Source organism: Xenopus laevis, chromosome 4L (assembly GCF_017654675.1).
Source record: "Xenopus laevis strain J_2021 chromosome 4L, Xenopus_laevis_v10.1, whole genome shotgun sequence".
Taxonomy (NCBI): Eukaryota; Metazoa; Chordata; class Amphibia; order Anura; family Pipidae; genus Xenopus; species Xenopus laevis.
Genome location: NC_054377.1, coordinates 58,027,760 through 58,044,068, shown reverse-complemented (window position 1 = coordinate 58,044,068; position 16,309 = coordinate 58,027,760). Strand labels below are relative to the sequence as shown.

The 16,309-nt window shown below is 42.7% G+C and overlaps 1 protein-coding gene across 1 annotated transcript; it reads left to right on the top strand.

Annotated features, from left to right (window-relative positions):
* The first annotated feature begins 427 nt into the window (after positions 1–427).
* On the top strand, positions 428–1,787 carry LOC121403021. The gene is made up of 2 exons (XM_041590194.1): positions 428–1,252; positions 1,337–1,787. Exons 1-2 carry the CDS (start codon positions 521–523, stop codon positions 1,523–1,525), a joined length of 921 nt encoding a protein of 306 aa, XP_041446128.1. The 5' UTR covers positions 428–520; the 3' UTR covers positions 1,526–1,787.
* Positions 1,788–16,309: the final 14,522 nt, after the last annotated feature.

Below are 16,309 nucleotides of genomic sequence, written 5' to 3'. Positions count from 1 at the left end.
AGCACCGCAAAGCATCTGTCCCAAGCTACAAGGAGCGATCAACAGGAGGAACCGCACACAGCAGTCCACAGTCTGGTGAGAATTCATCTTGTGGGGGGTCTGTTGCAGCTGTGGGGCAGAAGGATACCCGCCGATGTTTTTCCTGCAACCAGATGGGCCATGTGAGGACTGACTGTCCACAAAAGAAGGAACCAACTTCACCTGGACAGCCTGTTGTGATGCTCGTGTCTGGTAAGCCTGAGAATCTACATCATCATATGCAGTCTGTGATTGTGGGGGACAAAGTGACTCAGGGACTAAGAGACTCAGGTTCTAATTTTTCTCTGGTGCGTCCAGAGATGATAAACACTGGGGACATTATTCCTGGAAAGACTTTGTCCATAAAGGGAGTGGGTGGGAGCCACCCAAAGGTGCCTGTGGCAAAGTTTTCTTGGATTGGGGTGCGGGGAGAGGTCTAAGGGAAGTGGGTGTAACTAATGAAATTCCTGTAAATGTCTTGTTGGGGAATGATTTGGGTTACATGATAACTGCTTTTGTGCCCTATGACCAGGTCTCACTAGGTCCAGCCGCGCTGGAGTGTGGCCACCCACCTCAACAGGTAATTGTAAAAAGTACAATGCAGCAAAGTAACTGGGAGGGAGGACTGGGAGGCAGGAGCCAGAGTCAACCAGTGCCTGAACCAGTGTTGTCCCAAAGTAGGGATAAGAAGGGAGAGGGGGAGGAGAGGTTTCCCCTAGGAGTCTCCCTGGTGCAGCCCGGTAGTATACCGGCAGTGAGGGATTTCCAGCGTGTAATCCCTGATCCTGTACCCAAAATGCCTGAAGTCTTGAGTGGGGGTCAGCAGCTACGCCAAGCTCAGGAGTCAGTGCAGAAGCATGAGGGACAGGTGGTTAGGACTCAGAGTAGGGTCCTAGTGGATAATGCCACTCAGACTGGGGAGAGTGATGGTAGTAGTGGGCCAGGAATAGCCCTCATGCCAGAACCAGTACTGAGGGGCGGTCAGGTGGTCAGTACTAAGGAGGAAAGGCTGACAGTACCAGGAGTTGCTCCCAAGTCAGATAGCAACAAAGTAGTTTTTCCAGAAGTCCAGAGTATTAAGGACAAGCCCAGTGGTTTATGCCAACCCAAGACTAAGCAGGTTAGTGGAGACCAGGGTGGCATCAAGGGGGTGGGAGGCCTCCAACTACTTTCTATGTCTAGGCCCAGGGAATGGGAGATTAGAGATAGGCTGGAGGGCCCCTCAGTGAACAAGGTGGGAGGCCGCCAGCTAGTTTCTATGTCTAGGCCCAGGGAATGGGAGATTAGAGATAGGCTGGAGGGCCCCTCAGTGAACAAGGTGGGAGGAATAGGTCAGATGCCTGAGGAGAGCAGTGATAGACCATTGCCTACTATGCAAACCTGCACTCTGTCCAGAGACAGTGCAGATAGAGGCAAAATGGGAAGTATACCTACATCAAACCAGTCCAGTACCTGGGATTATACTGATACAGCCCTCAAGGAACAAGACTTTAGGCCGGGGAGGTAGCCTGATCCCTCATACTGTATAACATGAATGGATATTTCGATAATGACCTGGCTATGGTTATGGATTTATGTTTTATTGTGGCAAGGTTAAGAGTGACCTGTAAGTCAATCTCCCCTTGCTCACTCTAAAAAGGGGAGGTGTCATGATACAGGCCTGTAATAGTTAATAAAACAGGCCAAGGTATCATGAGAAATATTTCTGCCAACATCTAAATCAGACACATAACAGGCCTCTTTTCACTATGGTCAGAGGGGTCAGAGCTGTAATTCCCTCCTCCATACCCTGGCTGATAAGAGCCATTCCATGGGGAGGGGGGAAGCCCAAGGAGTGAGAACTTAAAGTTCCCAGCAAGACCCTCAAAGGTGAAGTAAAGGTTACATATAATGTATACTACAATATATTTATCCTTACAGAACCCATACCTGTTGTACCAACAGTATAAAAAACTGATGATGGGTTCAAGGCAATTTCATCTTTCCAACAAGTCCAAACATGACTAGGTTTGGTACTCTGTATATTAGATGTGAATATCTGGGCAGGGGCAGGTCACAAAGTATTGATGTTTAGTATCTATGGAATCCCAGAGAGAATTAATAACCAATGAATATAAAATCATCTCTCTCCTATGTTCCAATGGAGAGTTATGGTCATTATATTCTTGGTCCAGTTCCTACTCACAGGAGGTCATAAAAACTCAATCTGTGTCCTGCTAGGCCACACCCCCTTACATTCCTGAGGGAGGGGGAGTGTGCAGTTACCTGATGCCCTGAAATCACTGATAAATAGTCAGCTCTTCTGATTAAACTTTGGATTTACTTTGGAGGACCAATTGCGATTGGAAGTTATCCCGTTTGTTTCCCCTTGCCTCCAGGACCAGGAATTCTATATCTTTGGAGTTAAGTATAGGTTTTCCATGTTTTCCCTTTTATTTTACAACTGTTTGTACTTGTATTATTGAATGTATGTCTCTTTTGTAACATCTTTTTTGTATTTTGCACTGTTATACCTTTTATAATATTAAAGAGAATTTAATAAGATTGTCTTTGATGCTCTAAACGAACCTAGCCTGAAAGAGTGTAACTGTGAGCCTTAACCCTCTGCATACTGAAGTACTTGTTGAATCAGTAGGTGTATTGTGAATTATTACCTGTAAGAGAGAACAGGGGAATAGTCACATTAGGTTTCTATCGCCTGTGAATGATAGATGGTGGCAGCGAATGAGTTTTGTGGGTGTTGGTTGGTGTTTGGGGTGCTTTTGTGTTAGTCTAACCTGTGTGCAAGGTGGGTGAGAGACTGAGTGAGTGACCCCTGATAGCCACACCTAAAGTCACGTGCGGTTGGAAGTGCCGTGTTCGTGACAGACGACAATTCCCCATTAAGGCTGCATTTGCCATGACAATCAACAAATCACAAGGACAAACATTGGATAAAGTCGGCATTTACCTATCTGAGCCTGTGTTTGGTCATGGTCAACTTTATGTTGCATTTTCAAGAGTGCAGCGTTCATCTGATGTTAAAGTCAAGATTTTAAGTACAGCTCACCAGGGAGAACTCATTCAAGGACAGGAGAACATTTTCACAAAAAATGTTGTTTATAAAGAAATTTTTCAGTAACACTTTACTACCAATAAACTCAAAATTTAAGAATTCTAATAGCAGATAGGTAATAACAAGCAATAGGCACAGATTCACTCTACATCCCCACAAATTAGCGTCGTCAGTTGCTGCCTGGGGATGGAGAGTGAATCAGCACCCATCACATTTTGCTGCCTCACTGTTGTTACCATTCTTTCATTAACGATTCTTTAGAGAATCGGGGGTTTACTGGTAACCTTATAATGAAAGGTTCTGTATTAGGTAGTCCCTCATGGTGGAACCCTGGAAATCCAAACAAATTGCAATATGCCAAAGTATCCATTGAAAGTAATGTCACGTTTTCAGGAGCATTATCCTTTTGAATGTAAACATTCTAAGCTACAAGAACATTATTTTAGTTGTTTGCTAAAACTGCATCCTTCACATTCTCATTCATATAAATTACAGACCACTTCAGGTCTTTTTAGTTCCTACCAATGTAGCACTCACGGACTCATTTTCGCAGTCGTACAAAAAGACAAAGGTCACATTCGAATGACTGAAATGTTTGATTTATAATGATTTAATTACTGTCACATTCATGAAGACCCATGGAGAGCAGTTCTTATGTTGTTTTTTTTTTTAATTTGCACACAGTTTTTTTGAGAAATGTCGGGAATTGCTCCCTGTTTATTGTAAGGGCAATCACTTAGACCCGTGGACGCATTTACATAGTAAGTTAGTAACGTAGTAAGTTAGGTTGAAAAAAGACATTCAAGTTCAAGCTTTTACCTTTTTTTTTTAACCAGCCTAACTGCCAATTGATCCAGAGGAAGGCACATGATTGAAGCTTGGAAATGTTGACTGCCATATGGGGTAAAAGGCTTGAAATCACACTTTGTACCACTGCTATTGACTTTTTTCTTCTGCAAACCTCATAAAGTCTAAAGTGCAACTTTGCAACTCAATAAGTGTCTTAGCATTCTTTATGTACCATATTTGCAATGCCACTTCCTGTAGCTTTCACCTGCACTTATTTATTATTACACAGACAATGACAGAAGTGGCTTTTTATCTCTATATAGTACAGATATAGGATCTGTTATCCGGAAATCCGTTATCCAGCTCCGAATTACAGCAAGGCCATCTCCCATAGACTACAATTTATCCAAATAATCGGAATTTTAAAAAATTATTTCCTTTTTCTCTGTAAAAAACAAAACCTGTACCTTGTACGTGATCCAAAGTAAGATATAATTAATAGGGATGCACCGAATCCACTATTTTGGATTCATCCGAACCCCCGAATCCTTCAAGAAAGATTTGCCAAATACCGAACCAAATCCAAATCCTAATTTGTATATGCAAATTAGGAGTGGGAAGGGGAAATTTTTTTAAACTTCCTTGTTTTGGGACAAAAAGTCACACTATTTCCCTTCCCGCCCCTAATTAGCATATACAAATTCAGATTTGCTTCGGCCAGGCAGAAGGATTCGGCCGAATCTGAATCCTGCTGAAAAAGCCCGAATCCTGGCCGAATCCTGGATTTGGTGCATCCCTAATAATTAATACGTATTGAAAGCAAAACCAGCATGTTGGGTTTATTTAATGTTTACATGATTTTCTATTAGACTTAAGGTATGAAGATCCAAATTACGGAAAGATCCATTATCTGGAAAACCCCAGGTCCTAAGCATTGTGGATAACAGGTCCCATACCTGTAATACAGGGTTTCAATGAAGGTACAGTTAAGTGTCTTTGAAGGATAGTGCCTGACTTCCCAGCATAAGGCTTAAAGGGGACCTGTCACCCTAAAAATAATTCCAAAACTTATTTTCTGATGTGAATCAAGCAAAATAAACTTCACTTTCACTACTTAAAGGAGAAGGAAAGGTTAAAACTAAGTAAGCCTTATCAGAAAGGTCCATCTAAATATACCAGTAAACCCCCAAAGTAGTGCTGCTCTGAGTCCCCTGTCAAAAGAAACACTGCATTTATTTCCTTCTATTGTGTACTCATGGGCTTCTGTATCAGACTTCCTGTTTTCAGCTTAAACCTCATTGCCCTGGGCAAGAGCATGCTCAGTTTGCTCCTTTTCCCCACCCCCCTCCCTTCTCTACTGTAATCTGAGCCCAGAGCAGGGAGAGACTCAGGCAGGAAGTGATGTAACACCATGTTAATACTGCAGCTCCTATCCTTAACAAACAGAGAGTTTCTAGAGCTTTTTACTCAGGTATGGTAAAACATTCTACAGAATAAATATAGCATTCTAGCTTGCACTATTGCAGCTAATCTATTGGCAATAAAATGCCTCCGTAGCTTTCCTTCTCCTTTAAATTATTTTAATCTTCTTTCTTTTAGGGGCAGATTTATCGAGGGTTCGAATTTCGAAGTATATAATGAGAAGGTCTGTGCCACTGCCACATAGAAAAAGTATATATATATATATATATATATATATATATATATATATATATATATATATATATATATATATACGGCTCTACTCAAAAAATAAATGGCAAATCAAAAATACAAAATCCAATGTTGAATCAATCAAGGAGGATTCACTCACAGTTCACCCCAGTCCCAGGGCGCAGATCCAAAAACAGCAGTTCAAAAGAGATGTGAGGACCTCCAATAATAAAGCAACAGCTAATTAAAAAGTAATTAGAAAATTTTATTAGGACATAGAAACTTAACGCGTTTCGTGCCTATTAGGGCACTTACTCATAGGCTGAGTACAAAAAAACTTCGAAATTCAACCATCGAATTGAAAAACGTTGAATTCGAATATCGAATTCAAAGTTTTTTCACCGAATTTGGCAATCGTACGATTCGAACGAATTTAGTGTACGATCGATGTGTGAAGACTTTAAAAAAGTTTGTCGACGGTCCCCATAGGCTAACATAGCACTTCGGCAGGTTTAATTTGTCGAAGTATTGAAGTCGAAGTAGGAGACAGTACTTGGATTATCGAATGGTCGAATATTCAAACGATTTTTAGTTCGAGTCGAAGTAAATTTGAAGTCGTAGTATCCTATTCGATGGTCGAAGTATCCAAAAAATTACTTTGAATTTCGATTTTTTTCACTTCGAAAATTCCCTCGAATTCACTTCGACCCTTGATAAATCTGCCCCTAAGTGTTGAAATTCACAATCACAGCAAGCAGACAGCTGCCATTTTGTGGACACTGTTATTAACAAGCATTGCATAATGCCTACATTTTGTTTCTGCTCCAGAATGCTGCACCTGATGCCCATGCTCATGCACTGGCTACACAATTAGATGGTGAGGAGGGAGGGGGAATGTGAGGAGTGCAGTGACCTATAGGAAGTGAAAGTAATTAGCTGCCAGCCTCTATGCCTAAAGGTGGCCATAAATGGTCCTTTAGACTGATTCGGCAGCTCATCTGCCTGTATGTGGGAGGTTCCGACGGGTTCCCCCGATCGATATCAAGCCAAAAAACAGGCAGATATCGATCGGGTAGGTTTGATTTTTGCTTAGATAGAGGACCGCATTGGCAAGTTGATGCGGTCCTATGACCCTTCGGCAGCCATTTCATTCCTTGTAATCTGATCATTCAGCCCTAGAGCCTAACATTCTGATTAACCTGATATTGCCCTGCTGTTAGTGGACATATCGGGTTAAGATCTAATAGTGTATGGCCACCTTAAAGGAGAACTAAACCCTAAAGTTAAAAAAACCTACCCCCCTACCCTATATAGACCCCTCCTCCCCTCCGGCCTAGATGCTACCCCGGGCAAATGCCCCAACTCTTTACTTACCCCTCCGTGCAGATTCTGTCCAGCAGAGTTCATGAGCGCCATCTTCAGCCACTTCGGTTATCTTCTGAACGAGACCAGCACTTCAACAATTTTTGCAGTTGTTGCGAAACAGAAATTTGCTCCAGCTGCGCATGCGCGGCTACGCTGGTCTCATTTCAAAGATTATGGAAGAGAAGAAGACAGAATCTGCACTAAGGGGTAAATAAAGCGTTCGGGACATTTGCCTGGGGTAGCCGATTTGCTGAGGAGGGGGGGGGGTCTATGTAGGGTAGGGGGGTATGGGTTTTTTAACTTTAGGGTTTGAAAGTTTCTCCTTTAAGGCATAGAGGAGGGGCAGGCGATACATGATTGACAGTTGAGATCTTTAAATGTATTTATAACAGGTATGGATGCTTTAAAAGACAAACGAATTTAGGTGTCATGTTTAATTTGAAAAGGACTTTTATTGCACATCTTTTTATACCTGGGTGACCTTTAATCATACATATGTTCACTGTGAGAATTGTGTTAAACAGGAAAAAACTGCTTTTAACACAAATCCAGAAGAACTGGGCAGTTTATTTTGTATCTGTGTCAAAGGGAGAAATAACATCTTCATAACAAACAGCTGAGTAATGCATCAAGTAATACAGGTATAGCTCGTTTGTGAATAAAGCTAACAATTATTGTAGATGAGTACCTTAAGGCAGGTTGTGTAGTTCATGCAAAGCGAAGCAATTCCTACAAATACATGTCTCAGGGGGTAAATAAAATATTCCATACAAAGTTCAGATTTTCTTGATCTGGTATTCTGTGAAAATTTTATTTATTGCACAAAAATCAACATTTTGGCCTTGTTTCCAGCTGTTTATCAGGGTTCCAGAACAGCATTAATTAACAGGAGATAGGACTCCCTTGGACATTTATCATCATATACTCACTCTCAAGACGAATGATATATATATAATACACAAAAGCCATGAATATCATGTAAATTATATCCTTATAAACTGTGAGTACTGATATCAGTTATAGGCTTTCGGCCTCGTGTTTTTATATGGTCATTAAACTCCTCGGTAACTTATAATATCCTTATAATTTACAAGAGGGGGTACTTTACTCACTATATATTTATTTATTATATAGTAGAAAAATCCTGAGTTTGGTGCCAAATATTTTCAAATTCTTAAAAAAATGTTTATTAGATTTACCCCATAATCGGCAAAAACCACACACTCTAATGTAGGATTGTGCTAAAATCAGCCAAAAAATATCCAAGACATATACTAACCAGACATGGACAGAGAAGAAACCAGTTAGTTGGGGGGCACTGCTGCATTTAGATAAATCCTAATAAAGGACAGAAATTGGTTTGTCCTACTGTAAACTAAGCTCCAACTTCACATCCATCTATACGAAACAGATATGGGTTACGCTTTTTGTCTTGAACAAGCAATTTGCCCAATATCACATATCCTAAAATCCTACATGAGATACCAAAAATACACAAATCACTGGTGAACCTCCAAGGTCATTGATTATATTATATTATTATAGATATTATGAAAGATTCTGTTAAAGTAGTGAACTACACAAAAATTCTGGCAAATTTAGAAAGCATTGCTTGCCCTATAAAAAGTACAGAAAAAAATCACTTTCCACCAGGAAAGAAACTAACACGTTCAAAAATTATCTGGCACTTAATGCAAATTTAACTTTAGAGCATAATGTGTTTTGCTCCATATGTAATAAAAACACAAAATTTTTCCAGTTGCAGTAATCCATATCAACTTATTTTATGTTTGCTTTAATTTTAGATGATTAAAATGGAGTCCATGGGAGATGGCCTTCCCGTAATTCAGAGCTTTCTGGATAACGGGTTTCCAGATAATGGATTCCATACCTGTAGTGATTTAGCTTGTAACAATAGGTCATCAGCAAACAGAACAGGCGCACCTTTGGCAGTACTTGGGCTCAGTGACTTATTCTGCATGTGTTTTTCTTTATGGTATTGTTGAGAAAATTAAAAGCATTTGTTGGATGAAAACATCCTTTCCCCTTTCACAATATCCAACATTGTTCGCTGGACATGTTAAGAATATTTCAAACAATTTCACAGTAAATATGTTCTACGCCAGCCCACATGTTCATGAAAACAGGAGGAGTATTTTAATTTGATGTTTTATGGAGAAATGAGCTCTAACAAGCATGGCAGAAGAATGGAGCACTGTATAACGTCTATGCTCTATTTAAAATTATCCTCACGCCTATTTCATACTATAGGAAAAACTGGTCTGTACTTGGGATCCGATCAGAAACTGCCTTGGCTTTGCTCCAAATAGGCAAAAATATTTTTTTTTATCTTATTTGAAATATTGGGCAAAATTGAAGATGGGGGGCTACATGCAAACTGGGTGACTTTCCACTTCACCCTGAAATGAACAAAGTCCTAAACTTTACCATTAAACATACATCAGCTCTCCTAGAAAATTGGAGGTAAGGCTGTCAAGTTAGGATGTCAAATTCTGTTTCCTTTACTCTCTTAAAGGGGACTCGTCACCCAAAAAAAATATTCCAAATCCTATTTCATCATGTTAGTCAAGCAAAATTTAACTTTAATTACAATGTATAAATGATTTGAATCTTGTTTCCTTCAGTCTGAGAACTAGAGATGTCGCGAACTGTTCGCCGGCGAACTTGTTCGCGCGAACATCGGGTGTTCGCGCTCGCCGGAAGTTCGCGAACGTCGCGCGACGTTCGCCATTTTGGGTTCGCCATTGTTGGCGCTTTTTTTTGCCCTCTCACCCCAGACCAGCAGGTACATGGCAGCCAATCAGGAAGCTCTCCCCTGGACCACTCCCCTTCCCTATAAAAACCGAAGCCCTGCAGCGTTTTTTCACTCTGCCTGTGTGTGCTGAAGAGATAGTGTAGGGAGAGAGCTGCTGCCTGTTAGTGATTTCAGGGACAGTTGAAAGTTTGCTGGCTAGTAATCGTTTTGATACTGCTCTGTTATTGGAGGGACAGAAGTCTGCAGGGGTTTGAGGGACATTTAAGCTTAGGTAGCTTTGCTGGCTAGTAATCTACCTTCTACTGCAGTGCTCTGTATGTAGCTGCAGTGGGCAGCTGTCCTGCTTCTGATCTCATCTGCTGACTGCTGCAATAACAGTAGTCCTTGTAAGGACTGCTTTTATTTATTTTTTTGTTGTTTTACTACTACTACTACTACTACTACTATAAGAGCCCAGTGCTATTAGTCTAGCAGTGTTGGGGAGTGGGACTGGTGTGCTAATCTGCTGCTCCTAGTAGTTCAGCAGCACCAACTTTAATTTTTTTTTTTTAATATTCATTTTTTTTTTATTTTACTTTTTTTTATTTTACTACCGCTGTAGTAGTGTATAAGTTGACCTTTTAGGCATTATTTGCCCTGTAGGCATTATTTGCACACTGTTTTCTTCAACCCGCCATCGAGCTGTGTGACCTTGTTCACATTCTGTCTAAATATCCATAATATTACCGTCTCCAGAAAAAACACCGGAGTCACTTTTTTCAAGCAGCCATAATATATTTTACGTAATCCGTATCCACCGCTGTAGTAGTGTATACGTTGGCCTTGTAGGCATTATTTGCACACTGTTTTCTTCAACCCGCCATCGAGCTGTGTGACCTTGTTCCCATTCTGTCTAAATATCCATAATATTACCGTCTCCAGAAAAAACACCGGAGTCACTTTTTTCAAGCAGCATTCATATATTTTACGTAATCCGTATCCACCGCTGTAGTAGTGTATACGTTGGCCTTGTAGGCATTATTTGCACACTGTTTTCTTCAACCCGCCATCGAGCTGTGTGACCTTGTTCCCATTCTGTCTAAATATCCATAATATTACCGTCTCCAGAAAAAACACCGGAGTCACTTTTTTCAAGCAGCATTCATATATTTTACGTAATCCGTATCCACCGCTGTAGTAGTGTATACGTTGGCCTTGTAGGCATTATTTGCACACTGTTTTCTTCAACCCGCCATCGAGCTGTGTGACCTTGTTCCCATTCTGTCTAAATATCCATAATATTACCGTCTCCAGAAAAAACACCGGAGTCACTTTTTTCAAGCAGCATTCATATATTTTACGTAATCCGTATCCACCGCTGTAGTAGTGTATACGTTGGCCTTGTAGGCATTATTTGCACAGTGTTTTCTTCAACCCGCCATCGAGCTGTGTGAGCTTGTTCACATTTTGTCTAAATATTGATAATATTATCGTCTCTAGAAAAACCACTTGAGTTACTTTTTTTCAAGCAGCATTCATATATTTTACGTAATCCGTATCCACCGCTGTAGTAGTGTATACGTTGACCTTGTAGGCATTATTTGCACACTGTTTTCTTCAACCCGCCATCGAGCTGTGTGACCTTGTTCACATTTTGTCTAAATATTGATAATATTATCGTCTCTAGAAAAACCACTTGAGTTACTTTTTTTCAAGCAGCATTCATATATTTTACGTAATCCGTATCCACCGCTGTAGTAGTGTATACGTTGACCTTGTAGGCATTATTTGCACAGTGTTTTCTTCAACCCGCCATCGAGCTGTGTGAGCTTGTTCACATTTTGTCTAAATATTGATAATATTATCGTCTCTAGAAAAACCACTTGAGTTACTTTTTTTCAAGCAGCATTCATATATTTTACGTAATCCGTATCCACCGCTGTAGTAGTGTATACGTTGACCTTGTAGGCATTATTTGCACACTGTTTTCTTCAACCCGCCATCGAGCTGTGTGACCTTGTTCACATTTTGTCTAAATATTGATAATATTATCGTCTCTAGAAAAACCACTTGAGTTACTTTTTTTCAAGCAGCATTCATATATTTTACGTAATCCGTATCCACCGCTGTAGTAGTGTATACGTTGACCTTGTAGGCATTATTTGCACACTGTTTTCTTCAACCCGCCATCGAGCTGTGTGACCTTGTTCACATTTTGTCTAAATATTGATAATATTATCGTCTCTAGAAAAACCACTTGAGTTACTTTTTTTCAAGCAGCATTCATATATTTTACGTAATCCGTATCCACCGCTGTAGTAGTGTATACGTTGACTTTGTAGGCATTATTTGCACAGTGTTTTCTTCAACCCGCCATCTAGCTGTGTGTATTATCGTTTCCAGAAAAACCAACTGAGTTTTTGTTGTTGTTGTTGTTTTTTTAAAAATAATGCCAGGCAAAGGCAGGCCGCCACGCAGAGGCCGTGCTAGGGGCCGTGCTGCTATGCAATCCTGTGGCCCTAGCAAATTGCCCAGTTTTAAAAAGCCAATGACCCTGAACTCCCAAAATGCTGAAGAGGTAGTTGACTGGCTTACACAGCACACCCCATCCTCTACCGTTTCTAACTTTACCACAACATCCTCCTCATCCTCCACTGCTATGGCCACCCCACGTAACACTTCCTCCACCACCGGTGCCCCTTCTTCACTGGGGTCAGAGGAGTTATTTTCCAATGAGTTTCTTGAACTGAGTAATGCGCAACCATTATTGCCAGAAGAAGATGAAGGAGATGAGGACCTTACACCAGATTTAATTCTGGCAGAGAACACGATAGAGATGGACATAATGAGTGATGAGGAGGAGGTCCCCGCTGCTGCTTCCTTCTGTGATGTGTCAGAAGAAATTGATGCATCTGAGGAGAATGATGATGAGGAGATTGATGTTTTGTGGGTGCCTAGTAGAAGAGAGCAAGAGGAGGGTAGTTCAGATGGAGAGACGGAGAGTCAGAGAGGCAGTAGGAGAATAAGACTTAGAAGAAGCAGGGAGGACAGCCCGCAGGGATCAGCAGGGCAACAACATGTATCGGCACCTGTGTTCAGCCGGCCAACGCACCCGCCATTGCCGCCAATACCGCCAACTCCGCCAACTTCTACTGTTACCGCCAGATCGCACACTTCCAAAAAGTCAGCAGTGTGGGATTTTTTTAATGTGTGTGCCTCTGACAAAAGCATTGTAATTTGCAATGAGTGCAGTCAGAAACTGAGCCTTGGTAAGCCCAACAGCCACATAGGTACAACTTCTATGCGAAGGCACATGAGCGGCAAGCACAAAGCACTTTGGGAGCAACACCTCAAAGGCAACAGGCAAACTAAAAGCCACACTCCTTCTGGTCCAGCATCTTACTGCTCTACCTCTGCTCTCCTTGACCCGTCTGAACCACCCTCCACTCCGCCTTCCACCTTGACCACCTGTTCCCATTCCCAGTCATCTGCCACCAGCCAAGTTTCTGTGAAGGCCATGTTTGAGCGTAAGAAGCCAATGTCTGACTGTCACCCCCTTGCCCGGCGTCTGACAGCTGGCTTGTCTGCACTCTTAGCCCGCCAGCTTTTACCATACCAGCTGGTGGACTCTGAGGCCTTCCGCAAATTTGTAGCAATTGGGACACCGCAGTGGAAGGTACCCAGCCGCAATTTTTTTTCTAAAAAGGGAATACCACACCTGTACCAACATGTGCAGAGCCAAGTTACCGCATCTCTGTCACTTAGTGTTGGGCCAAAGGTCCATATGACTACTGACGCATGGTCCTCCAAGCATGGTCAGGGCAGGTATGTCACCTACACTGCCCACTGGGTGAACTTGGTAATGGCTGGGAAGCAGGGAATGGGTAGCTCAACAACAACAGTGGAGTTGGTGTCACCGCCACGGATTGCACGCGGTTCTGCCACCACCTCTACTCCTCCATCGCTCTCTACCTCGTCTTCTTCTTCTTCTTACTCTGCTGCTGGGTCCTCCTTCTCCTCCTCCACACCTGTGCACCCCCAGCTCCCCTAGGCTATTCGACGTGCCAGGTACGCCGTTGTCACGCTGTCTTGGGGATGACGTGCCTGGAAAGCAAAAACCATACCGGATCTGTACTCCTGTCATCTCTGCAGTCACAGGCCGATCGGTGGCTGACCCCACACCAACTGCAGATCGGAAAAGTGGTGTGTGACAATGGAAGCAATCTGTTGGCAGCGTTGAGACTAGGCAATTTAACACATGTGCCCTGCATGGCACATGTGTTAAATTTAATAGTCCAACGTTTTGTCTCCAAGTACCCAGGATTCCAGGACGTTCTCACCCAGTCCAGAAAGGTGTCGGCCCATTTCAGACGTTCCTACACAGCCATGGCACGCCTTGCTGACATTCAGCAGCGCTACAACATGCCAGTCAGGCGTTTGATTTCTGACAGCCAGACTCGCTGGAATTCAACGCTCCTTATGTTGGAACGTCTGCTGCAACAACAAAGGGCCGTCAACGAGTACCTTTTTGAACTGGGTGGTAGGACTGGATCTGCACAGCTGGGGATTTTTTTCCCCCGTTACTGGGTGCTTATGCGCGATGCCTGCAGGCTCATGCGACCTTTTGAAGAGGTGACAAATATGGTCAGTCGCACCGAAGGCACCATCAGCGACCTAATACCCTTCGCTTTCTTCCTGGAGCGTGCCGTGCGACGAGTGACAGATGAGGCTGTAGACCAGCGTGACGAGGAGCTGGAAGCGCACGATTTCTGGTCGGAATCACCAGAACGAACCCAGGCACCTGCTGCAACGCAGGGAGAGGTGCCAGAAGTGGAGTCAGAGGAGGAAGGTGGCTTTGTGGAGGAGGAGGAGGAGGACCAACAGGAGCAGGCTTCCCAGGGGGCTAGTGGTGACCTTTTGGGGACCCCTGGTCTTGTACGTGGCTGGGGGGAGGAGACCGTGGATGATGCAGTCCTTGATAATGAGGAAGCGGAGATGGATAGCTCTGCATCCAACCTTGTGAGAATGGGGTCTTTCATGCTGTCATGCCTGTTGAAGGACCCCCGTATCAAGAGGCTTAAGGAGAAGGACCTGTACTGGGTCGCAACGCTACTAGACCCTCGGTACAAGCATAAAGTGTCAGAAATGTTACCAACATACCACAAGTCCGAAAAGATGCGGCATTTACAAACCAGCCTGCAAAACATGTTGTACAATGCTTTTAAGGGTGATGTCACTTCAGGAACTCATCAACATTCCAGGGGCAGAGGTGCCAGTAATCCTGCCACGAGCACACCTGCAAGGACAAAGCCCTTTGGCCAGTCTGTAACGTCAGACATGCAAATGTTTTTCTGTCCAAGGCAGCGCCACAACCCTTCTGGATCCACCCTCAAAGAACGCCTCGACCGGCAGGTAGCGGACTACCTGGCATTAACTGCAGATATCGACACTCTGAGGAGCGATGAACCCCTGGACTACTGGGTGCGCAGGCTTGATCTGTGGCCAGAGCTGTCACAATTTGCCATGAACCTCTTGTCTTGCCCAGCCTCAAGTGTGCTCTCAGAAAGGACCTTCAGTGCAGCAGGAGGGATTGTAACTGAGAAGAGAACTCGCCTAGGTCACAAAAGTGTCGATTACCTGACCTTTATTAAAATGAATGAGGGGTGGATCTCGGAGGGTTACTGCACGCCGGAAGACTTGTTCTGACTTCTATGCAGCTGTCCTTCTCTTCAAGCCTCATGACTCCACACACAGCTGTCCTTTAGCGTCCTCCTCCTCCCTCCGCCACCGTTACAAACTAGGGTGCAAACCCTACTGGTTTAATTTTTTCTGGCCTCTGTGCTTCAGTGGCTGCAACCAAAAAAACTGGGCAAACAATGTCTACAAGGTCAACGTATGGCAAAAAATGACTATTTTCAGCATTTATATGGCATATTTTTTCTGGCAACTGTGCTTCAGTGGCTGCATCCAAAAAAAATGCATATTTTCTGCATTTATATGGCATAATTTTTCTGGCCTCTGTGCTTCAGTGGCTGCAACCAAAAAAATGCATATTTTCTGCATTTATATGGCATAATTTTTCTGGCCTCTGTGCTTCAGTGGCTGCAACCAAAAAAATTTATATTTTCAGCATTTATATGGCATAATTTTTCTGGCAACTGTGCTTCAGTGGCTGCGACCAAAAAAATGACTATTTTCAGCATTTATATGGCATATTTTTTCTGGCCTCTGTGCTTCAGTGGCTGCGGCCAAAAAAACTGGGCAAACAATGCCTACAAGGTCAACGACGTTGACCTTGTAGGCATTGTTTGCCCAGTTTTTTTGGCCGCAGCCACTGAAGCACAGAGGCCAGAAAAAATATGCCATATAAATGCTGAAAATAGTCATTTTTTGCCATACGTTGACTCAACGTATATGGCAAAAAATGACTATTTTCAGCATTTATATGGCATATTTTTTCTGGCAACTGTGCTTCAGTGGCTGCGACCAAAAAAATGCATATTTTCTGCATTTATATGGCATAATTTTTCTGGCCTCTGTGCTTCAGTGGCTGCAACCAAAAAAATTTATATTTTCAGCATTTATATGGCATAATTTTTCTGTCAACTGTGCTTCAGTGGCTGCGACCAAAAAAATGCATGTTTTCTGCATTTATATGGCATAATTTTTCTGGC

Bases quoted from the DNA above. Each gene is read 5' to 3' on its own strand.
- LOC121403021 (XM_041590194.1), top strand. From the start codon at position 521: ATGATAACTGCTTTTGTGCCCTATGACCAGGTCTCACTAGGTCCAGCC. The intron at 1,253-1,336 runs GTGGGAGGCCGC...TCAGTGAACAAG, and splicing joins AGGGCCCCTCAGTGAACAAG to GTGGGAGGAATAGGTCAGAT.